Source organism: Dipodomys spectabilis, unplaced genomic scaffold (assembly GCF_019054845.1).
Source record: "Dipodomys spectabilis isolate Male_0828 unplaced genomic scaffold, ASM1905484v1 ptg000119l, whole genome shotgun sequence".
Lineage (NCBI taxonomy): Eukaryota > Metazoa > Chordata > Mammalia > Rodentia > Heteromyidae > Dipodomys > Dipodomys spectabilis.
In genome coordinates this window covers 4,604,532-4,627,548 of record NW_024870796.1, presented here as the reverse complement: position 1 = coordinate 4,627,548, position 23,017 = coordinate 4,604,532, and the positions used below count along the sequence as shown (strand labels likewise).

General features: G+C 51.0%; 1 protein-coding gene and 1 long non-coding RNA gene across 6 annotated transcripts in view; one reads left to right on the top strand and one right to left on the bottom strand.

Moving 5' to 3' along the window:
- The window catches only part of Tnip1 (TNFAIP3 interacting protein 1), a 52,740-nt gene that overhangs the window by 22,840 nt on the left and 6,883 nt on the right, over positions 1-23,017 (top strand). For 4 of the 5 annotated variants that reach the window (XM_042688842.1, XM_042688840.1, XM_042688841.1 and 1 more), the window contains 12 exons: positions 1,204-1,284; positions 3,866-4,057; positions 7,155-7,249; positions 9,230-9,353; positions 12,828-12,917; positions 13,982-14,047; positions 14,244-14,375; positions 17,585-17,713; positions 20,009-20,137; positions 21,520-21,645; positions 22,096-22,161; positions 22,417-22,608. In XM_042688842.1, coding sequence (XP_042544776.1) covers positions 1,204-1,284; positions 3,866-4,057; positions 7,155-7,249; positions 9,230-9,353; positions 12,828-12,917; positions 13,982-14,047; positions 14,244-14,375; positions 17,585-17,713; positions 20,009-20,137; positions 21,520-21,645; positions 22,096-22,161; positions 22,417-22,608 — 1,422 coding nt within the window. Of the gene's footprint in view, positions 1-1,203; positions 1,285-3,865; positions 4,058-7,154; positions 7,250-9,229; positions 9,354-12,827; positions 12,918-13,981; positions 14,048-14,243; positions 14,376-17,584; positions 17,714-20,008; positions 20,138-21,519; positions 21,646-22,095; positions 22,169-22,416; positions 22,609-23,017 lie in introns of all 5 variants that reach the window. The other variant, XM_042688844.1, reaches the window with a different exon arrangement.
- On the bottom strand, positions 679-16,335 carry LOC122115403. The gene is made up of 3 exons (XR_006148761.1): positions 16,083-16,335; positions 5,729-5,733; positions 679-688 (listed from the first exon to the last, which is right to left on the bottom strand). It is a non-coding gene; the product is annotated as an uncharacterized LOC122115403 (long non-coding RNA).

Sequence of the window (23,017 nt, the reverse complement as noted above, 5' to 3'; positions counted from 1 at the left end):
GCCTCAAGCTTTGAAAGGCTCAGTTTCTCCCTAAGATTTGTCAGAAAAACCCTGCTATGTGCAAGGATTGCTCTAGTTGGCTGAGTTGTCTGATGTGAAGTGAGGAGCAGTGGCTGTCGCCAACACTCAGAAGACACACCAACTTGGTGTGGGTCACATCATCAAGATGACCCACAAATTGTGCCCTGCAGATTTGGCTTGAGACGTTTTCCATGGTTTTCTAGCACAAGCCCTTAAGCATCTTCATCCTACAGATCAGGCCTGGGGAGAGAAAGGTCTTTATCAGGGTCCTTCAGGTACCTGTGAAAATGTAGAAGGAAAGGGGGACTTGGTTAGGGCATGGCTGAGACCAGAGTTAGGGGTCATGGTGACTTTGAGGCTCAGTTGGATGCTAGAGTGGAGCTGAAACACAGTGTCTGCAGGCCAAGTTTAATGGGGAAGCTTACAGCCAGGTAAAGTTCAGATGGACCATGGACCTCAGTTGAACAACCAGTGAATTCTACTTGGTATTGTCTTGGGGGGTAGAAAAAGGTGTGGTTTGGTTGGCCATCTTGGATTTGGAAAAATCTCCATATCCGTTGAATCATCTTTTGGGATTCTTTTCAACCTTTCCACTCACTCCTTTGAGCAATCTGGGACAGGGCTGGCAAGGCCAGCATAGAACCTTGCCTGATGGCAGCCCTAAGAACTGCCATCTGTGTCACCTTGAAAGAGTAGTCAGAGCCATCTGGGCCTAGGATACAGCCCTGGTGCCATAGCAGGACTTCCAGTTGTGGATGCAGTCTTTGTTTTTCGTATTAACTATGTGTTTTCGGTCTCCACATCTGTCCCAAGGGGAGGGGATACGAAACTCAGACCCATTCCTTGAGTTGCTTTAAGGACTAATAGAGTTCATGAAAACATTTGAAAAGGACCAGACCTTCAGAAAGATGTGATTCTGAAGCACTAACAGGGCAAAGTCATTGCTCACAGATGAGCAGAGTAGCCAGGCCGGGCCTAGACCTCAGATCCCACGCGGGTTCTGGTGCCTGTCTGCAGCCTGGCTGTGTGGTCTCATGCCAGTTTCCCTGGGAGCTCAGTGGGGCTGAAATCCCAGATGTGAGACAAGACCTTGGCCTTCTACACCCTTGCTGCTCTCAGCAGTGGGGTGCCGGAAGGCCAGAGATACTGTTCTTGGGTCACTCCTAACTGCCTTCTGCACAGGGCACCTCCTCTGAATTTGAAGTGGTCCCCACTGAGGAGCAGAATTCTCCACCAGAGAGCGGCCACCCCAGAAACACAATGGTGAGTGGCCAGGCAAACCCCTTGGGCACGTGGTACTGTCTCCTCTCGATCTCAGCCACCTGATTCTGTATGAGAGGCCTGGGACCCTCGAATCCCTTGGGCTCCCTGGAGTCACATGGGGACACACAGGGGCTGGAGGAGGCAGTGCTTCTCGCTCTTACATGCAAATCACTCTGGCAACTTCCCCAAGTTGGAGCACCCTACAGTTGTGACAGCCCAGGCACTTTGTCAGCCCTGTGAGTTTCTGAACAAGTCCATTCTCAGGCTATGACTCAGATTTGGGGGGGAGGGGGTCTGTGGGCTCCTAGCCATCGGGTGAGGGAAGAGAAAAGTTCCAGAGCCTCTTGCACAGGTTCTTGGCTCCTTCCTGGAGTACATAAGTTGGAGGCTAAACTTTCTCTCCTTAACACATCTGCACCCATCACGCATACAACACAAGTCTTACAGCTCTGGAGCAGTCACCTGCATCCTTATTCTGTGCCTTCTAGCACTTGCCATCATGGTTCTAACGCATCTTCCCTCTGCTCTCTTAGATGGAGAACCGCTGCAGGGTTCTTCAGAGGTCTTCAATTCTGTCTTCTCCTTCCCCGTCTCTTCCTTCTTGGAGTTTTCAATTGTTATGCCAACACTATGTGTCCTGACCCTTCACCAACACTCCAACTCCCACAGCCTGGTTCACAGGTGGCTGTGTCCAGTGGCTGTGGTGGCTCCTTGGTTGCTGATTGCTGCTTCTGTGTCACTTCCCCTCCCAACGCCCAGCATGGGGCTGGCCAGCTTGTGCAAGCATTTTAGCTTTCAGCACATAGAGGCTTATCACCACATCTGGCAGCTCTGAATATGAGACAGGGTCTCTTGTCTCCTGGGACCTTAGTTCCCTTGTCCTGTTCTGTCCCAAGGGCTGTGAGCTGCTGGCTGAGGCAGCAGGATCCCCTACTTGGAGACGTTTCACTCTGACTTTGGAGCAGTGCTTTTTATTTTTTTTCATTTTGATCAATACTATTTTATGTGATCAGATGTACATAAGCATTGCGCTCGTCTTTGTGTTCCTCTCCTAATGAACCACTACCTGAATCTCATTAGTCCTTCCTTTGCCCCCAACCCCCTTAGGGTTCCTGGTCTACACCAAGCCAGGACCAGACCACTTCCTTCTGGAAGCTTGTAGGCTAGTTGAGGGATGGGAAGAACTTCATGAGCCTTGATTTGAGGGAGGCTGGCTCAGGACTTGGGCACAGGGGACCTGCTTTTGTAACCAGGCCAGGGAGCTGGCCAGGCCTGATAGCATCAGCAGGTACCATTGTTGGTCCGTGGACATCGCTTGGTCATAACCAAGGCAGTGTTCTTGGTGGGAGTGCTCTAGCGCATAGAGAAAGTGGGATTGGACTTCTTTTCTTCTTCTTCTTCTTCTTCTTTTTTCTGGAGCTTGAACTCCAGAGCCTTGCACTCTCTCCCTCATCTTTTCCACTTGTGGCTGGTGCTCCACCGCTTCAGCGGCAGTTCACCACTTGAGCCATGCCTCCCGCCTAGGTTTTTGCCGGTTAGTTGGAGATGGAGTCTCACAGACTTTCCTGCTTAGGCTGGCTTCTAACAGCAATCTTCCAGGTCTCAGCCTCCTAGGATTACGGGTGTGAGCCACTGACAACCGGGTTTGTTCCATTTCTTAGATGGTTTACTAGGCTGGAATTCTCCACAGTATCTAGAGCTATGATTCTTAACCTGGTTTTGGGGGGGTCTTGGTGCTTCGAGAAGCGGTTGAATGTTTGGACCTGAAAGAATCCTTCAGGACCAGCTCAGGGGACCACATGGATGCAGGCAAGGCACAGGAGAAACATTATTGTAAGATTTATTAGAGGGCCCCTATCTCCCCAGGAGAGGGAGCATATGGTGTCTGCCCCTATACAAGTGGGGGAAGTGAGGTAAAATGAGTGAGTGGGTGGGTCTGGGCAGAGAGAGGGAGTGGCCAGCTGTAAGGCAGGAACTCCAGCGCTGGGAGGAGCTCAGGTCTGGGTGGAGCTGAGGACCAAAGGTGCGGATAATACTAACAGGACCATTTTCTATCAGATAATCCACGAGGTCATGAATGGATCCTTCCCTAGTTGTTCCCCTGAGCTAGGGAAGCAGGGACTATAGGGTTACTCTCTCTGTCTCTGTGTCTGTGTCTCTCTCTCTCTGTGTCTCTCTGTCTTTCTCCAGGATTGCTTCTCTTTTGGCTTCATTCCTCCTATAAGAGCCCTAGGAGGGAGAAGAACAGGAAAGTCTGTGTGTACATGCTGTGGATGAGGGTGCTAAGGCCCAAGGAAAGTCCGGTTGACCCACAGGCACTTAGCAAGGGCTAAAGTGTGGGCTGAAGGTGGCCCTGGATGCTGCTCAGCTGGCTGTTGATTGGCCTGGGAGTCCTAGATCCTCCCCTGTGAGTCAGCCCCAGACAAAGGAGCCTGTGTAACACCAGAATTTCCCTGGGCTTAGCTGGGGCCCCAGGGGGGGAAACTGAGTCATGGGGCATGCAGAAGCAGTGGGAGAGCTGGCTGGCATTCCCTGTTCAGGCCTCACTGAAGGGTGGTCCTCCTCGTCTTCTCCTTGCCAGGATCTGGGCTCCCTGCCCCATGAGGACAGCAACCTGACGCTCCACCTGCAACGCCTGGAGAACACCCTGAGCGTGTGTGCCGAGGAGCCTGACCACGGCCGGCTCTTCACCCACCTGGGCCGCATGGCTCTCGAGTTCAGCCGGCTGGCCTCCAAAGTGCACAGGAATGAGCAGCGCACCTCCACCCTCCAGGTGAGGCCAGCAGGGAGGGCTTCCCGATCAGGCACTGGGCCTCCGAGGGCTGGATGGCAGGTGCACTTTGGGCTTCTTCCTACAGCGGTGAACAGTTAGGGAGTTGGGAAGATATGAGGAAGAGGAAGGAAATGGGGAAATGGAGAGTGGGGAGTGTAAATTCTTGACTAGGGGATTCCTAGGGGTGTGGATGTGGTACTTTGAGCACGGCCCTTTCTTTGTTCTTCTTGGGGTGGGAGCTCCTTACGTATTCTATCCCTAATGTAGACTCGATCAATATTCCCACTTCCTAGGTGAGGAAACCAAAAGGAAGGACCTTTTTTTTAACCCAAGGTCACCCAGCTGTTAAATGGTGGACCTGGAATCGGAACCCATGCTCGTTTTTGTTGGTTGTGGGGCTTGAACTCTGGGCCTGAGTACTGTCCCTGAGCTCTTCAGCTCAAGGCTAGTGCTCTACCACTTGAGCCACAGCGCCACTTCTAGTTTTCTGGTAGTTAATTGAGGAGTCTCACAGACTTTCCTGTCTGGGCTGGCTTTGAACCATGATCCTCAAATCTCAGCCTCCTGAGTAGCTAGGATGACAGGTGTGAGCTACTGGTGCCCAGCTTGAACCCGTGCTCTTAACCACAATCCCAGCCTACTCTGGGGAAATTCCTTTTAAAGACCTCACTCCCCATGCTCAGGGAATGAGGTGGCATTCTGTCCATTAGGGACCAGGAGCAGGACATTGTGTTCTATGGAGGCCCCACCCAGGCCTGTGACACCTTGAGCATTCGCAGTCATTAGATAGAGGTAGATGGATTCAGTTCCTCCTCATTCATTCATTAACTTGTTTCTCGGTTCACTCAGCATTCATTTTCAATGCTAGGCATTAAGGGAACTTCAGACCCTAGGCCGTCCTACCACCCTCCTGTACCCCCAGGACTCTTGTATTAGTCAGAAAGGAAACGAACACATCCTGGAATCTCCCTGGATGACATACATCCGCCTTCCTCTTCTGTGCAGCACAGCGTCACTACTGTTCCACACAAACTCAGGCTTTGGATCTCTGCCCCCATCATTGAGTACCGGGGTCCACATTAGCCCCTACTCAAGGGAGAGACAGGGGACTGTGCACAGACCTGTCACATGTCCACATTCCATGGCAGGCACTCAGGAAGTGGGAGCCACTGGGCTGTTCTGTGAGAATCTCTCTCCATTTCCCATCTCTGTCTCTCCTTTGAGCTCTACCATTGTTCTCTGCTCTTTGATCTCAGAGGAAAGACACCAGTTGAGGAGTCTAATCCAAGTGGTAGTGTAACTCATGCAAATTACTGAACCTCAGTTTACCTGCCTTTTGGGGGTTTTTTTGTTGTTGGTGGTTTTTTTGTTTGTTTGTTTTTTGGCCGGTTGTGGGGCTTGAACTCTGGGCCTGGGCACTGTCCCTCAGCTCTTCAGCTCAAGGCAAGCGCTCTACCACTTCAGCCACAGAGCTACTTCCAGTTTTTGGGTGGTTAATTGAAGATAAGAGTCTCATAGACTTTACTGCCCGGGCTACCTTTGAACCATGATTCTCAGATCCTCATGAGTAGCTAGGATTACAGGCATGAGCCACTGGCGCCCCGCAAGTGATTTATTTTATTTTTATTTTTTTGCCCCCAGTCCTGGGGCTTGAACTCAGGGCCTGGGCACTGTCCCTAAGGTGCTCTTGCTCAAGGCTAGCACTCTACCACTTGAGCCACAGCACCACAGCACCACTTCTGTTTATGTGGTACTGAGGAATCGATCTCAGGGCTTCATGCATGCTAGGCAAGCACTCTACCACTCAGCCACATTCCCAGCCCTCTCTATTTCTAAAATAGAGATAAGTTACTCAGCTTTGGGGCAGCTGACTCACAGTGTTAGGACAAGCACCGGTGCAAGACCGGCACTCCTTAGGTTCTCAGTGGACATTTGGTGATAGGTTGAGCTGTTCTCTCCAACCCTGCGCACCCTCATGGCTGGCAGCACCTTGCCCTCCCCACCCACCTGGGAGGCCCCAGGCTAGCCAGCCATCACTGCATGGTTCTCCATCAAGTGATCAGTATGCCTGGGACACAGCAGCCCCAAAAGAAGGTAGAGATGGAACACTCGTCCCCATTTTGTAGAGGAAGGGACAAGTGTTGGAAATGCAGTATGAGCCATGCTGGGAGGGCTCTCTGTCTCCTGACTCACCTGTGACCGCACTGGAAGTGTCTGCACACTGGAAGTGTCCTCACACTTCCAGGGACTCGCGTGTTTGTCTGTCCATTCGTTCGTTTATTGAGCCACTCAGTCTTGTGGTGCTTTGACTAAGTTGAGCTAAGGGCCAGTCACCTGGCAGTGAATGAGAGTGGGGGGGGGTCCTGCCCTCCTGGGAGCTCACAGACCACTGCAGGGGAGGGGCTGGACTTTAAGAAAATAATGACCATCTTCATTTGGCTTTATGTATGACAAGCATGCATAAATGTGAAAACAGAGGACTTGGAGCGAGATAAATGGTGGTAACTTGACAGCGGGATGTGGGAGTTGTTTTCTGTGGAGACCTTGTTTGAATACCCCTAAAGGAGAGGCCAGCCAGAGTGGTGAAGGGGAGAAAGTGGGGAGATCTGATAGGGAGGACCAGAGGCCTCGACTGACCCTTGCACAGGCATCCTCATAACTGGCCCCCCAAGGGATGCCCGAAGGATCCTAGATGGTGCTGGTGGTCTGGATGCCACCTACCTTCATGATCTGACATTGGAGGTACCTCCAGTCTCTCTCTCTCTCTCTCTCTCTTTTTTTTTGGTCCATGGGGCTTGAACTGTGGGCTTGGGCGCTGTCCCTGCACTCTTCAGCTCAAGGCGAGTGCTCTACCGCTTGAGCCACAACGCCACTTCCGGTTTCTAGTGGTTTATTGGAGATTAGAGTCTCACGGACTTTCCTGCCCAGGCTGGCTCTGAACCATGATCCTCAGTTCTCAGCCTTCTCAGTAGCTAGGATTACAGGTGTGAGCCACCAGCACCCGGCCCTCCAGTCTCTCTTATCCCCCTGTGTCAGCCTGTATTAGGACGTACCCCCTCCTTAACCCTCCCTTCCCATCCACCTGTCTTCCCCACAGACCTTATGTGAACAGCTTCGCAAGGAGAATGAGGCCCTAAAGGCCAAGCTTGACAAGGGCCTGGAACAGCGGGAGCAGGCTGCAGAAAGGCTGCGGTAAGCCCAGGCCCCAGGAGCAGGGTGGGCAGAAGGAGTTGATGCCTTCCACTGATTCCAAGGATGAGGATTCATGCTCAGAGCTCTGCTTGGATAGATGCAGATCTCTTGGTCTTTTCTAGCTCCGCTGGTAATTTCTCCTGGGCCCTCTGATTACCTGGGAGAGTAGAGAAGGCGGATACAAGCTGCCTCCGCCCCCAGACCCGCGCCCTAGCCTGCCGACTGTCCTCTGGCTGGCTGTTTGGGAGAGGGTCACAACTCTTCTGTCCCTGCTAGCCACTGTTGTGCCATCCCTTGTCTGGACTAGTCAGTGGGTCTGGGGCCTATCTGAGGATGTGGACGAAGGGCTAGCTCTCCTGTCTCAATGTTGAGGTGGTGGTCTAAGGTGAGATGCAGGGTCTACATTTCAGCAGAGATCACACCTGACCCTGACTGTCAGAACTCAGAGCACCCTCTGTGATCATGGGGGCCCAACCCCTCAGCATATGAGGGGAGACTAGGTCTCAGAAAGGTGCAGGGACTCACAATGGGAACCTGAGTCTCCTTGCTCTGCAAACTGTTACGGTGTCCACGATTTCTGCCTGTGCTCTGGGTAATGTCTTGGGTAATATGCTGGATTATATTAGGCACCAACTAAGCTCAGTCCATGTAGGAGACACCTGTACCACAGCAAGGACTTTCCCTCCTAAAGTCAGTCAACAAATAGAAGTAATACAGACTTCAATGTGGCCACATAATGGTGAAGTACTGAGCCACTGTCATTTCTAATCAGCATGCTTTTATTTACTTTCGGATGGCCTAAACAGTTGAGGTTTTATGCCACATTGACTCCATCTAGGAGTATGAAACCCCAGGCTGGAAGAGAGATGTATTAGAAGGAAGAATGTGTGGCCTGGGGAAACAACTTCACTTCTTGGTGTTGCTAATGAGTAGGAACCCAGATGGTGAAGCGAACCTGAACTGCTGTGTTCTTTATTTCCCTGAATCCCAATCGCTTTCATTCTTTCCTGTTATCACCTGCCTTATTGTATACACAAGGTTTTACTTGAATTCATCTTTCTACTTGAAATTACTATAAAGGGGCTAGTCGCTAGTGGCTATAAGATCTGAGGATTGCTGGGTGCCAGTGGCTCACGCCTGTAATCCTAGCTACTCAGGAGGCTGAGATCTGAGGATCACAGTTCAAAGCCAGTCTGGGCAAGAATGTCTGTGAGACTCTTCAATATCACTAGAAAACCGGAAGTGACACTGTGGCTCAAGTGGTAGACCACTTGCCTTGAGCTGAAGAGCTGAGGGACAGCGCCCAGGCCCAGAGTTCAAGCCCCACAACTGACAAAAAAAAAAGATCTGAGGGTTGCACTTCAAAGCCAGGCTGGGCAGGAAAGTCCAGGAGACTCTTTATATCCAATTAATCACTGAAAAAGCTGGAAATAGAATGGTAGCTCAAGTGGTAGAGCACTAGTCTTGAGCAACAGTTTCTTAGGGACAGTGTCCAGAACCAGCAAAAATAAATTAACTAACTAAAAAATATATATACATATGTACATATATATATATATTATATATATATAATTGTAAAGGAAACTTTAACTGGAGTAAATGGAATCCATCCTTACCTATTCTAAATGTACAGTGAAACTGAAAGCAAATTAACAGGCAATGGTAAAGGACCATGGCCACCATAGGCTCTGAGCCTCCAGCTGGCTCCTTCTGTTCCCCTGCTCCATCAAGGCCATTTGGAGGTAACTGGTGGAGCTTTCTCACTGGTAGGGGATGGGTTATTGAATGCAGACTTCGAGTATATCCTGAAGATCTCGTGTATATAAGCAGCCCACTGGAGACAGCCTGCCAATGAGGATTAGAGACTGTCAGGGTAGCTCGCACCTAGCACTGGGTTCTACAAAGTCACGTGCCTAGGTTGAGGCTTCCCTGGCCAGTGAGCTAGACACACTGTGACTCCTCTGTTTGACTCCACCACAGGGAAGAAAATATGGAGCTCAAGAAGTTGTTGATGAGCAGCAGCAACAAAGAGGGTGCCTCTGGGCACCCAGGCTCCCCAAAGATAGAGGGTGCCAACAAGAAGGGAGTGGCTGGACAGCAGCAGGTATGTGATCAGAAATCCCTTCTGTAGTATCTCAGACCTTAGTGTCTGTTCACACCTCCAGAAACAACAGGCTTGCACTTCTGCACACCATTAAACTGGTAGAAGGTTCTGTCTCATTGGTAGATGGTGGTTACATGGTTTGATCTGCAATATATGCCTCCCTGGCGTGTCCATTCCTTAGAATTCTTTTCTACCTTCAGCCCCACAGACCTTCCCATTCTCTGGGATGCTGCCCAGAACTGCTTGAGTTACATGGCTCCATAACCCCATAGGCCAACTCCTAAAAGTCAAATATAGGGGACAGAACTGGGATCCTGCTGAGTTCCTACAATCCTGTGCCCGTAGAGCCCCAGAGATGGAGAGAAGATGGCGTCACCGCACCCGTGTGGCCTGGTCATGCCACAGGCTGTTCCGTTTTCCCCTCCTACCTCCAGGCCCCACTCTGGTGCACAACTAGGTCCCAAGTGCCCCGACCTTCTCTTCACCCCTGTCCCCCGAGTCTCGCCTCTATCATATGGTTGTTGTTTTCCCTTAAATGGGGTTTAGTAGCTGCACTGTAGGGCTCAATGATAATCTTATATGTATATAGTAGTAGAAGTAATTATCTTAATAACTTAATTCAAAGCCATGATCTCATTTGGGCCTCCTTTTACTGAATGGTAGGCAGGGCTAGGATGACTCCTGTATTTTCAGTAGCAGCAGGAGGGTCATCATGCAGTCAGGATCTCTGTGTCATCTGTTATCAAGCAGACGTGGGAAACAGGCCACATGGCCAAGGTCTGTTCATCATGGCTCCACCTGTGACAGGCTGAGACCTTAGTCAAGTTACAGAAACTCTGGACCTAGACTTCCTCTTCATCCTCTAAGATAGTAATACACCTTCAGGAATTTTTGGGAGAATTCATTGATACAGTACATATAGAGTGGCTTATTGGGTTGTGGCTCAGTGGTAGAATGCTTGCCTTGCATGCATGAGGCCCTGGGTTCGATTCCTTAGCACCACATAAGCAGAAAAAACTAGAGTAGTGCTGTGGCTCAAGTGGTAGAGTGCTAGCCTTGAGCTGAAGAGCTGAGGGACAGCGCCCAGGCCCAGAGTTCAGGCACCATGACCGACCCAAAAAAAAAAAAAAAAGTAGCTTATTTACTATAATAAATGGTGAATATTAATTGCTGTCTGTGTATGTATATGAGAGTATGCAAGCATGTAACCAGTCCTGGGGCTTGAACTCAGGGCCTGGGCACTGTTCCTGAGTTTTCTTGCTCAAGGCTAGCATTTTACCAATTGAGCCACAGCTCCACTTCTGCCTTTTCAGTGGTTAATCAGAAATAAGAGTCGCATGGATTCGTCTACTTGAACTGGCATTGAACTGTGATTGTCGTATGTTTGCTTCCTGATTAGCTAATACTGAGGTATGAGCCACTGATGCTTGGCTTAGCTGCTGCTTTTTAAGGTAGATTTGAGAACAGCAGCTGGGTCTGCCAACTGTGTGGCTGGCTGTATTTACTTCTCCACAGATTCCTCGGTCTCTGAAGGTACAGGGTTCATCACCCAGGGTCTCAGCATCCTCCTCCTTCTCCCTTTCTTGAGCTGTTACCCTTCTCAGCTATGCATAGTTTTGGTCCAACGGTCAGCAGGCTCCCAGGGGGCAGGCCTGTCTGTCCCTTCTCAAAGGAAGCAGCCTTACCCTGTATGCCCTGACCTCTAGCATCATAGGTGTGCTTACAGGCACTAGCCTGTAGAGGGCACTTGAGCCTAACAAGTTCTGCCTCTACAGCTCACCCCAAGCCTGGAGGGGAGATGTGAAGGAGGGCTAAAAGGGAGTAGAGAGAAGGTAAGAACAGAGATATAGGACTCTAGGAAAAATTAGAATCAGAGGGTGACCTCAAATATCAAAGGTCCCCCATGCAAGTGCAGAAACCACCAGCCTCTGATTCATGTTCACATCCTGAGGCCCAGAGAGAGCCAAAGTCCTGGTCTGGCCAGCATCCCAGAAGGGTAAAGATAAGAGCCAGTGTTCAATTCCACACTCCTAGACTGTTCCAATATGCCACACCTCCTAGACTGTTCCAGTATGCCACCTCAACGCTTTTTTTTGGGGGGGGGGTCCAGTTGTGGGGCCTGAACTCTGGGCCTGGGCGCTGTCCCTCAGCTCTTCAGCTCAAGGCTAGCGCTCTACCACTTGAGCCACAGCGCCACTTCTGGCTTTTTTCTTTTTGCTTATGTGATGCTGAGGAATCGAACCCAGGGCCTCATGCATGTAAGGCAAGCGCTCTACCACTGAGCCACCTTCCCAGCCCTGCTTAACATCATCTTATCTGACCTTTTCTGCTTGACTCATACATATACTAGTTATTGCAAATAAAGGAAACCATGGGACCTATGTTTCTTTGGGCCTGGCTTTCTTCACTTAATATAATTTTTTCCAAGACTTTCCATTTCCTAACAAATGGGGCAATGTTATTCTTTCTGATGGAGGCATAGAATTCCATTGTGTATATATACCACATTTTCTTGATCCATTCATCTACTGAGGGGCATCTGGGTTGGTTCCATATCTTAGCTATGGTAAATGCTGCGATAAACGTAGTTGTGCTGGTAGCTTTAGTATAGTCTTGTTTGTAATCATTCGGGTAAATGCCCAAAAGTGGGATTGCTGGGTTATAGGGGAGCTCTATGTGGAGTCTTTTGAGGAAGTTTATACTCCCACCAACAATTCAGTAGGGTTCCCTTCTGTCCACATCCCCTCCAGCATCTTGTTGTTAGAATTCTTCTAACTGGAGTGACACTTCTTTTTTTCTTTTTTCTTTTTGTTGGTCATGGGGCTTGAACTCTGGGCCTGGGCACTATCCTAAGCTCTTTAGCTCAAGGCAAGCACTCTACCACTTGAGCCATAGCACAACTTCCAGTTTTCTGGTTAATTGGAGTTCAGAGTCTCACGGATGTTCCTGTCCCCTCTGGCTTTGAACCATGATCCTCAGAGCTCAGCTGAGGAGCTAGGATTACAGGTGTGAGCCACTAGTGCCTTGCTAGTGAGACTTTTATCTCCAGTTAACCACCAGAAAAACCAGAAGTGGCACTGTGGCTCAAAGTGGTAGAGCGCTAGCCTTGAGCTGACAAGCTGAGGGACAATGCCCAGGCCCAGAGTTCAAGTCCCATGACTGACAAAAAAAAAAAAAAAAGAAGAAGAATGGGAGGAAAAGGCCAGGTGCCAATGGCTCATGCTTGTAGACCTAGCTGCTCAGGAGGCTGAGATCTGAGGATCATGGTTCCAAGTCAGCCTGAGCAGGAAAGTTTGTGAGATTCTTATCTCCAGTAAACTTCCAAAAAGCCACAAGCGGGGGTGTGGCTCAAGTGGTAGAATGTTAGTCTTGAATGCAAAAGCTTAGAGACAGTACCTGGGCAAGTCACACACAAAGGCTGGGAGGAAATGTTTATGCAAAGCATTGGATGAGACCCTCTGTGTTTCTCCCCAGGCTAGTGTAATGGCAGGGAAGGTTCCAGAAGTGGTGGCCTTGGGTGCAGCTGAGAAGAAAGTGAAGATCCTGGAGCAGCAGCGCATGGAGGTAGAGGTCTTGAAGGGCTGAACAGGGAAGACCTATGATTAGTGTTCTGTTAGAACTTAAGAGAATCCAGTATACCTTACTGCTTTTTATTCGTTTAGGTGATAGTAGGGTTTGAACTCAGGATTTTGCACTTGCTATGCAGGCACACTGCTGATAAGCCCATTTTGCTGTTTGGTTTTTTTAATGAAAGAAAAAGCCATGCACCAGTGGCTTACACCTATAATCCTAGCTACTCAGGAGGCTGAGATCTGAGGATCATTGTTCAATGCCAGCCTGGGCAGGAAAGTTTATGAGACTCTTACTTCCAATTAACCACAAAAAGTTAAAAGTGGAGCTGTGGTCCAAGTGGTAGAGCACTAGCCCTTGAGCACAAAGAAAGTTCTTTATGTATGGTGTATTCGTATGTATATTTTGGGAGGTGGGGGAGGATGTAGTACTTGAGGGTCAAAGGGTAATAAAGCGCAGCAGTGGAGCTCACTAGACACTGATGAAAGTAAACTGTACAACTCGTGTTTGGAGACTGGAGGGAGAGACTGGGAGAGAATGAGAATAGAAGGCACTGTACAGAAGGAAATGAGGGCTGGGAATGTGGCTTAGTGGTAGAGTGCTTGCCTGAAGTGCTTGCATGAAGCCCTAGGTTTGATCCCTTAGTACCACATAAACAGAAAAACCCAGAAGTGGTGCTGTGGAGTGCTACCCGTGAGCAAAAGCAGCTCAGGGACAGTGCCCAGGCTCTGAGTTCAAGCCCCAGTGCCAGCAAACAATAAAAATGAGAACAGAAACTCTTGTTTCCATTTCTTGAACATTTTGCTGTATTTTTTGGGGGGGGGGGGGAGGTCCGGTCATGGGGCTTGAACTCTGGGTCTGGGCGCTGTCCCTCAGCTCTTCAGCTCAAGGCTAGCGCTCTACCACTTGAGCCACAGCACCACTTCCGGCTTTTTTCTTTTTGCTTATGTGGTGCTGGGGAATCAAACCCAGGGCCTCATGCATGCAAGGCAAGTACTCTACCACAAGCCACCTTCCCAGCCCCCTGCTCCCCTTTTAAGCCCAGCCTCTCCCCACAGCTGCTGGAAGTGAACAAGCAGTGGGACCATCATTTCCGATCCATGAAGCAGCAGTATGAACAGAAGGTAAGGGCTCAGGAATACCCAGTTTTCATCTTGCCACTTCCTTCTCAGCAGCTTTGAGCCTTAGAGGGGACTGAGCTGAGCCCCCTCCCCCCCACCCCTCATGGCTGGGAGGAGAAGCTGGGCGACAGTGTGGGGGTGGGGTGGGGTGCTGCTATACTCTGCCATTGCTCACACTGGCCTCTGCCCCTCAACCCAGATCACTGAGCTGCGTCAGAAGCTGGTGGACCTGCAGAAGCAGGTGACTGACCTGGAGGCGGAGCGGGAGCAGAAGCAGCGTGACTTTGACCGCAAGCTCCTCCTGGCCAAATCCAAGATCGAAATGGAGGAGGCAAGTGAGATGCTGACCCTGTGGGTCCAGGTTCCTCTCCCTGGGTAGCCAAGAGTGCATGCCATCCATGAGCAGGGATGGAGTTGAACGGTTCTAGACACATGTCAAGGGCTGTGTGGCTCCAGACAAAGGCACTTGCCCTCCCTGAGCCTCAGTTTCCTTCCTGAAAATGGAGGAGGTTAGGTTAGCTCCTGCTAATCCTAGTTACTCGGGACTGAAGATCACAGTTCAGATCCAGTCAGGGTGAGACTCTTTATCTCCAATAAACTGTAAAAAAGCTGGAAGTGGTACTACCACTCAAGTGGTAAAGCGCTAGCCTTGAGCAAGAAGAAGCTCAGGGACAGTACTCAGGCTCCAAGTTCAAGCCCCAGGACCAGCATGTGTGCATACACATGTGTGCACATACCCATACACACAGAGAAAACTTTACAGACTGAGGAACCAAGCAGAGAAGCAGATAATATGAAAGATACAAGCTGGGCACTTGTGGCTCACTCCTGTAATCCTAGCTACCCAGGAGGCTGAGATCTGAAGATAGCAATTTGAAGCCAGTTCGGGCAAGAAAGGCATGAGAGTCTTCAGTTAATCAGCAAGAAGCCAGAAGTGTAGCTGTTGCTCAAGTGGTAGAGCACTAGCCTTGAGCAAAAAGGAAGACACAAAGCTGGGCACCAGTGGCTCATGCCTGTAATCCTAGCTACTCAGGTGGCTGAGATCTGAGGATTACCATTCAAAGCCAGCTGGGGCAGGAAAGTCCATGAGACTCTTACCTCAGTAAACTGCCAGAAAACGGGAAGTGGTGCTGTGGCTCAAGTGGTAGAGCACTTGCCTTGAGCTGAAGAGCTGAGGGACAGCACCCAGGCCCAGCATTCAAGCCCCATGACCAAAAAGGAAAGACACAGCAGCCTTAGGCTGATGCTCAGTGCTCAGAGTAGTGATTGTATTTTGTAGTCAAGAGGCTGAAGCAGACAAAATTTCATTTATTTATCTTCTCAGCATTATCCCTCAGAGCATGTCCCAGGTACTGTGCTAGGCATCAGATTGAGCATGGACTGGCCAGCCTTACCCTTGTCAGGGAATGTATGCCACATGACTAGGTAAAAGCAAATACAGAAAAGTGGGTTACTACTGCAAGGAAAAAAAGCTGCAGAAAAGAAAGCGTGGGCCTGTGGGGGCCAAGTCATGTAGTGGGAAGCAGGAGCAAGTCCTTGAAGAAATGACATCTATACATGTCACTGGTGCTATTCAGAGCTCTTCCGAGTCATAGGACAGCTAAAAGAAGAAAGGCCAAGGCTGGGAATGTGGTTTAGTGGTAGAGTGCTTGCCTAGCATGCATGAAGCCCTGGGTTCGATTCCTCAATACCACATACACAGAAAAAGCCGAAAGTGGTGCTGTGGCTCAAGTGCTCGAGTGCTAGCCTTAAGCAAGAGAAGCTCAGGGACAATGCCCAGGCAGGCCCTGAGTTCAAGCCCCAAGACTGGCCAAAAAAAAAAGCTCAACTGGATGTAGTGGCGAATACCTATAATCCCAGTACTCAGAGGCTGAAACGGGAGCATCATGAGTTTGAGGCCAGCCTGAACTACATAGTGAGACTTTATCTCACTTAAAACGGGAGGTGCGTGTGACTCCCAGACTCCGGGGACTTTATTCCCAGTACCTTTGTGAGAAGTGGGAATGGGCTCTGCCTGGCCTAAGGAAGGCCTTCTCACTGTGGATTGGGTGTGTAAGTTCTTCCTTAGGTTGTGACTCTCCAGGTCCTCCTCTAAGGATTAGCCCGGGAGGAGGAGGTCACTGCCTGTGTTTTCCCTGGTAGGGCAGAGCATTTGGGGCACACAGCTGGCCCTGGTCCCTGCTCCCCCTCACTTGAGCAGATGAGGCAATCCTTGGGATCTGGGGTCTGGGTTCTTGCCTGTCCGCTGGGGGAGGTGGGACATTTCCAAACACAATCATGTCCTGTAGATCAGGGCGCAGGCAAGTGAGGTAGTGCTTTATCCTGGAGCCCTTCAATGGGAAATCAGGACAGACTGTTCTCACCAAGGCTACCCTGAGCCTTCTCTGTTGGACACAGCTCACTGCTGGTTTGGACAGTGTGCACTTAAAGGTCATACAGAGCTAGGTGGACCCTGATCCTGTGGTCTGTCTCCTAATCCGCATGAATCCATGTGATGGGACCGTGAAACATTCGCCCCTCCCCAGCCTCCTCCCACAGGTCACCACGGTGGTCAGTTTCCTCTCTCTGGGCCTTCTTGCATTTGTGCACAGAGACACTGTCTTTTTTGGGTGTGTCCTATCTTTGCTGTGCGCCATGCTGCCCCACCACTTGGGCGGGAGAGGAGTGCAGCTAGGAACAGGGGTTCCGGCCTTGGCTGAGCCGTCTCCCCTCTGGACGTGTCCCCATCCCATTGTATAAAGTGACTAGGACTCGCTGCCCTGCTGCGATCCCCAGTGCTTCTGCCATGTGCTGCATTTGCATCTGTCTTTTTTATATTTTTGAGGTGGGACTAGGTATTAACTGAGAATCTGAAGCTCTGTCACTTAAGCATGCCCCAGTTCTTTTGTTCTTGAGATAGGGTCTTGCATTAACTCTGCCTAGGTTAGCTTCGATCCTCTTGTCTCCAGGTAGCTGGTGTTACAGGTGTGCACCATCATGCCCAGCCACTTATCTCTTTGAGCATTCTCCCTTTTGTAGACACAGAGACTATAAGAGGACCTGTAGAGGTTCCCATGATTCATCACTCTCTATGAATCACAGAAGACCCCTCTGTCAATCTGGTGGAAACTATGCCTTTCTCCCCAGAAAATTGACACATATAATATTTTACAGTCAGTTTTAGGGTTCACATTGACATGAGTCATCCCTATGACTCATATTAAGAACCTCCTTAAACCCTGGCATTTAAAGACTGACGGCTAGGGGAATGCCTCCGGTCTCTGCTGGTCTCTGCTTGTCCTGTTGTCAGAATCCAGGTCCCATCTGGCAGGCTGGCAGGCAGGCAGGCAGGCAGGCAGGCAGGCAGGCAGGCAGGCAGGCAGGCAGGCAGGCAGGCAGGCATGCATCACTGCTGCCCCCAGGTGCCTTAGGTGAGTACTGCAACGTGGCAGTGGGAGAGGGAGCAGAGGAGAGCAGGCATGAGTGAGCAAGGCTGGGGCAGGCCGGCACTCTCAGGCTCCTGGAGAGGCTCCCCGCTAACCAACCCTGTGCTCCCTGCAGACAAACAAGGAGCAGCTGACGGCAGAGGCCCAGGAGCTGCAGCAGCGGGTCAAGTACCTGCAGGACCAACTAGGCCCACTCACCCGGCAGCGCGAGTACCACGAAAAGGAGATCCAGCGGCTGAACAAGGTGGGTGTCTTGGCCCTGGTCCCCTGAATGGAGAAGGCTGCCCTGAGCCCAGATGCCAGACCCACTCCATTGCCTGAGCCCCCAGCTCAGGAAAGTGACCACAGTTTCCACCCCCTCTGTCCGTCCTTCCCACATTGGGAAGTACGCATGCTCACTAGCATGTACCCTATGCCTTCCTCATTGCTGGCACTGAGCATGTGTTCAGGGCTGCTCACTGGGAGGGAGAGGATGAGTTTTCTCAGCCCTATGAAGTAGGGTCCAAGAGGTGGGGCACCCCAAGTGGAGGCTGATAAAGCAGAAACCTTCTGGCCTGAGCCAGGGTGGGTAGCAATATGGCCGCCATGTGGCAAGGTGGCTCTAGTTCTGATTCAGCTTCTCTGTGTTTAGATTAGTTAAGCTGAGCCTCCCAGAGCCTCATGTTGCTGCCTGCAGGCTGATTAGCATCATCACAGCGCAGCTCACCTTCTCTGTGGGTCCGGGAGGAGCCAGCGTGATAGAGCTGGGAGAGGAAGTGTTTTGTTCTCCACGGGCCTGGGGAGTTGTGCCGCTTACTGCTCAGTCTATTCTTTGGCTGTTTCTCCTTCCTCTGTTTCCTGGTCATCACCCTGCTAGGACAACCCTCTAACCGTGGTTATTGCTCTTTTAGAACCATTGGCTGTGTCACATGAAGAGCCAGGGTATTTGGAGGTCTAAATGCAGGCATAATCTCCCCATATTGCTGTCCTGCCACTGGAAGATTTTCTTAGCAGAATTGAGGATAGACCTGGTGCTAGTTCCTCACGCCTGTAATCCTAGCTACTCTAGAAGCTGAGATCTGAGGATCACAGTTTGAAGCCAGCCTGGACAGAAAAATCTGTGAGACATTCTATCTCTAATTAATCAGCAAAAAACCAAAAACAAACAATAAACAGAAGTAGAAGTATGGCTCAAATGGTAGACCCTCCAGCCTTGAGAGGAAAGCACCAGCCTAGCACCAGCACATCTATACACACACACATGCACGCGCGCGCGCACGCGCGCACACACACACACACACACACACACACACACACACACACACACACACACACACACACACACACACACACACACACACACACACACACACACACACACACACACACCCCCCCCCCCCTGGGGACAGAGATACCTGTGTATATGAGTCGTGCAAGGCATGACTATGATTTCAAGCCAGTCTCTTGCCTGAGGCTGGACCTCAATCTATGCATCCTAAAAATGGAAGAAAATGGAGGACTTGGCTGGGACTGTGGCTCAGTGGCAGAGTTCCTGCCTAGCATGCATGAAGCCCTGGGTTTGATTCCTCAGTACCACATAAACAGAAAAGGCCAGAAGTGGCACTGTTGCTCACATAGTAGAGTGCTAGCCTTGAGCAAAAGAAGCTCAGGGACAGCGCCCAGGCCCTGAGTTCAAGCCCCACAACTGGCCCCCCCCCCCAAAAAAAATGTGGGGGGTGAAGTAGGAGAGGAAAGAAGAGGGGTCCTTTTTCTCAGAGCATCCTGAATTTATTCCTGGTTCAGTGTTCTCCTCAGGGCTGAGTCTACATTGAGGAAAATCTGTTTGCCCATAGTCCTGGGAGTCCTGCCGTCTAAGGGCTGAAGTCCAGGTGCAGATGAAGGGTGAACAGCCTGAGAGGTGTCAGGAGTTGTAACAAGCCAACAGCTCCTCTTCTGGTTTTCTAGTGGTTAATTGGAGATAAGAGTCTCATGGACTTTCCTACCTAGGCTGGCTTTGAACCATGATTTTCAGATTCAGCCTCCTGAGTAGCTAGGCTTACAGGCGTGATTATTTTCGTGGTCTCATTATTGATGTTTCAGCTCATGAAACTAAGGAGGAGCAGGTTGGGGGAAGCGGGGCACGCAGGGCGCCCTGGTGTTGGAGGAAGGGATGCTGAGGTTCTTCATAGCTCTGTACTAAGAAATGAGCCATACCTATTTATAGAAAGAGATCCTCTCCTACCTGAGGACCCCAGTTAAGATCCTAGACTGGGTTGTAGTCCCTGTGTTGCCCCTTACTAGCTGTGTGACCTGGGGCAAGTCACTGAGGTCTCTGAGCCTCAGTTTTCACATCTGTCAAATGGGACAGTGATCCTAGTCTTTCGTCATGGGGTGGTGATGAGGCTTCCTTGAAGTGCTAGGTACACAGTGTTACGGATCAGGAGATCATTTGTTGCATGGTACTGGTGGTGTGATTATTATCCAGAAGAGGGTCCTTGAGGATGATCTCCAAAGGGGCCTGACTTCCAGGGCTGATGGTCCTGTCTCTTCCTAACCCCAGGCCCTGGAGGAAGCTCTGAGCATCCAGGCCTCCCCTTCATCTCCATCAGCATTTGGGAGCCCTGAAGGAGCTGGAGCCCTCCTGAGGAAGCAGGAACTGGTCACACAGAATGAGCTGCTGAAACAGCAGGTGAGGATTCCGGGAGGCTGGGCCAAGATGGGTTTGGCGTCACATGACCCTAGCTGTGGGCCTGGGCCTCTGCGCGCTCACCAGTTTAGCTTTTCCAGCTGCATGTCCCCAGCTGCCTTCACCCCTCTACTAGCCAGCCCTGGGCCCCTCCCCCACCTCCTTCCCAGCTCCTGTTTACCTAGTTAGGAAAAGGCTTTTAACAAAAATCATTTTGTATTCTAGTCATGTGTTCAACAATGTATATTTCGTTCCATTTGAGAATTTTGTCTAAAATTAAAAGTAAGTTTTAGATAGGGCATGGTGGAACACTCCTGTAATCCCAGCTACTCCGGAGGCAAGAGGAGAATCTGGAAAGAAGAGGAGAATCACCACCAGCCGGGGCAAAGTTAGCTAATGACCCTGTCTCAAAACAAAGTAAAAGCAAAAGGGCCAAGTGCTAGAGCACTCTAAATTTAATCCTAAAAAGGAAGGAAGAAAAATGAATGCAGTTTTCAATAGAAAAACCTGTTCCCCACAAATATTAAAGAACTATAAGAGCTTAGTATAGTAAACACCCACATCTCAACTTTTTTTTTTTGCTGGTCCTAGGCCTTGAATTCAGGGCATGGGCACTGTTCTTGAGCCTCTCTGTGCTCAAGGCAAGCACTCTACCACTTTAGCCACAGTGCCACTTCTGGCTTTTTCTATGTATGTGGTACTGAGGAATCGGACCCAAGAGTTTATTCATGCTAGGCAAGCACTCTACCACTAAGCCACCTTCCCAGCCCCATGTCTCAGCATTTTTGACAGATGAAGACTTTGAACTTGGGTTCTCTTTCTCAGCGATGGGCAAGCACTGGAGAAGCATTACCGACCCACTAGTCTAAAACACATGCCCTCTTAGAGGGTCACGGAGCAGGAAGGAAACAGAAAAGTTATAGAGCTCCCAAGTGGTTCCATGCTATTGCATGCTGCCCGCCCAGCTTTCCTGAATCATCTTGACCTTTGTCCAAATCTGGGGAGAGTGTTCAGGTCCTCTGCCCTCACAGCTAGCCAAACCCGAACCTCATTCTTCTGCCATGCCAGTTCTGTGGCCTCCACTCTGTGGGCCTTAGCAGCTGAAAGCATTGGCTGATGGCGTTCAACCTATTTATTATAAGCCATGGGATCTCGGTTTAAATAAAGGCCTGCCTTAAAGCCCAGAACCTAAGATAGTGAGATCCAGGATTATTCTGAGTGTGTTTGGGCATAGAGCTGGGGGTATGCCCATCCCAGTCCCCAGGACATCCCCAAGACCATGCAGAAGAGGCGGGGTCTGATCTTGAGCGCAGGAAGCCTCTGCTTCCTGAGGCGAGTGCTCAGAGCTGACCCCCTCTCCCCTACACCTGCCGGGGTTCCTCCAGGTGAAGATCTTTGAGGAGGACTTCCAGAGAGAGCGCAGCGACCGGGAGCGCATGAATGAGGAGAAGGAGGAGCTGAGGAAGCAGGTGGAGAAATTGCAGGCTCAGGTCACCTCGTCCAATGCCCAGGTAGGAGCCCCTGGGCCAGGGAGGGCATCAGCCTATCTTCATGGGAGACAGGAGGGAGAGGGGTATGAGGGCACCTGGAGACTTGATGGGTCAGCACACAACCTGGTCTGTCTCCAGCTCTTTGCCACACTCCTTTTAGGACCTTCACAAGTTCAGTGCCCTCTCTGGCCTTTGTGTAATGTGGAGGTCTAACTCAATAGCATCTCCAGCCCTGCACTTCTGTAGTTGGTGTCGATGCTGTAGAGGAACAAATCCATGCACTTGCTCACAGAGAGATGCACAAACCCTCCTGACCTGAGTCCAGTCCACTCCCGGGCACCACACAGCCAACAGCCTGGACTCTGCCCTGCCCCCTGGGGATGCCCAACACACCGGCCCTAGAGAGGTGCCCTAGACCCCGGCCTGGCCAGAGCCACCTGTGTACACAGGCTTTTCCCTCCCCTCCTCCAGCTAAAAGCTCTCAAAGATGAAGAGAAGGCCAAAGAAGCACTGAAACAGCAGAAAAGGAAAGCGAAGGTGAGAGGTTGGAGGAAGGAGAGGGTACCTACTGCCAGCCAAGGTCACAAGGTGTAGATGGCGGCAAACTGGCACACAGAGCTGAGGATGTGCAAGGTGTGGCGCTCGTGGGTCACTGTGGCCCACAGTCTGTGCCCTCCGCCCACGTCTCAGCCTCTCCTGCCTTGAGGGAACTAGGGTTCTGGGTGTAGGGCGATCTGGGGGTGGCCCATCCGATGTGCCACAGGCCAGGGCCAGATGAGCCTTTTCTTGCAGGCCTCAGGAGAGCGCTACCACGTGGAGCCCCACCCGGAGCACCTGTGCGGGGCCTATCCCTACGCCTACCCTCCTATGCCAGCCATGGGGCCACCCCACGGCTTTGAGGACTGGTCCCAGATCCGCTATCCCCCGCCCCCTATGGCTATGGAGCACCCACCTCCACACCCCAATTTGCGCCTCTTCCATTTGGTGAGTCTGTGTGCCCCTCCTTCCCTGCAGGACACCCCAAGGGTGAGAGGGAGGTCAAGGGAGGGGTGAGGAGCCCTGGTCTGGACAGCAGGCTGATGGCTGGCAGCAGCCCTGCTTCTCCCATGTGCAAGGATTCTACAGCCACAGCTGCCCTGCCAGCAGTGGGTCATGGTGTAGAGTGGAGAAGGCCGCGTGAGGTTCCAGGCAGGAGCCTGGCTTGTGTTGTCCTCATATGGGCCTAGTTTGGAGCTTCACCCTGGCCTCTCCCTCTCATGTTCTCTTTGCCCCATTCTCTCTCTCTCTCTCTCTCTCTCTCTCTCTCTCTCTCTCTCTCTCTCTCTCTCTCTCTCTCTCTCTTTCTCTCTCTCTCTTTTGTCTGTTGTGGGGCTTGAATTCTGGGCCTGGGTGC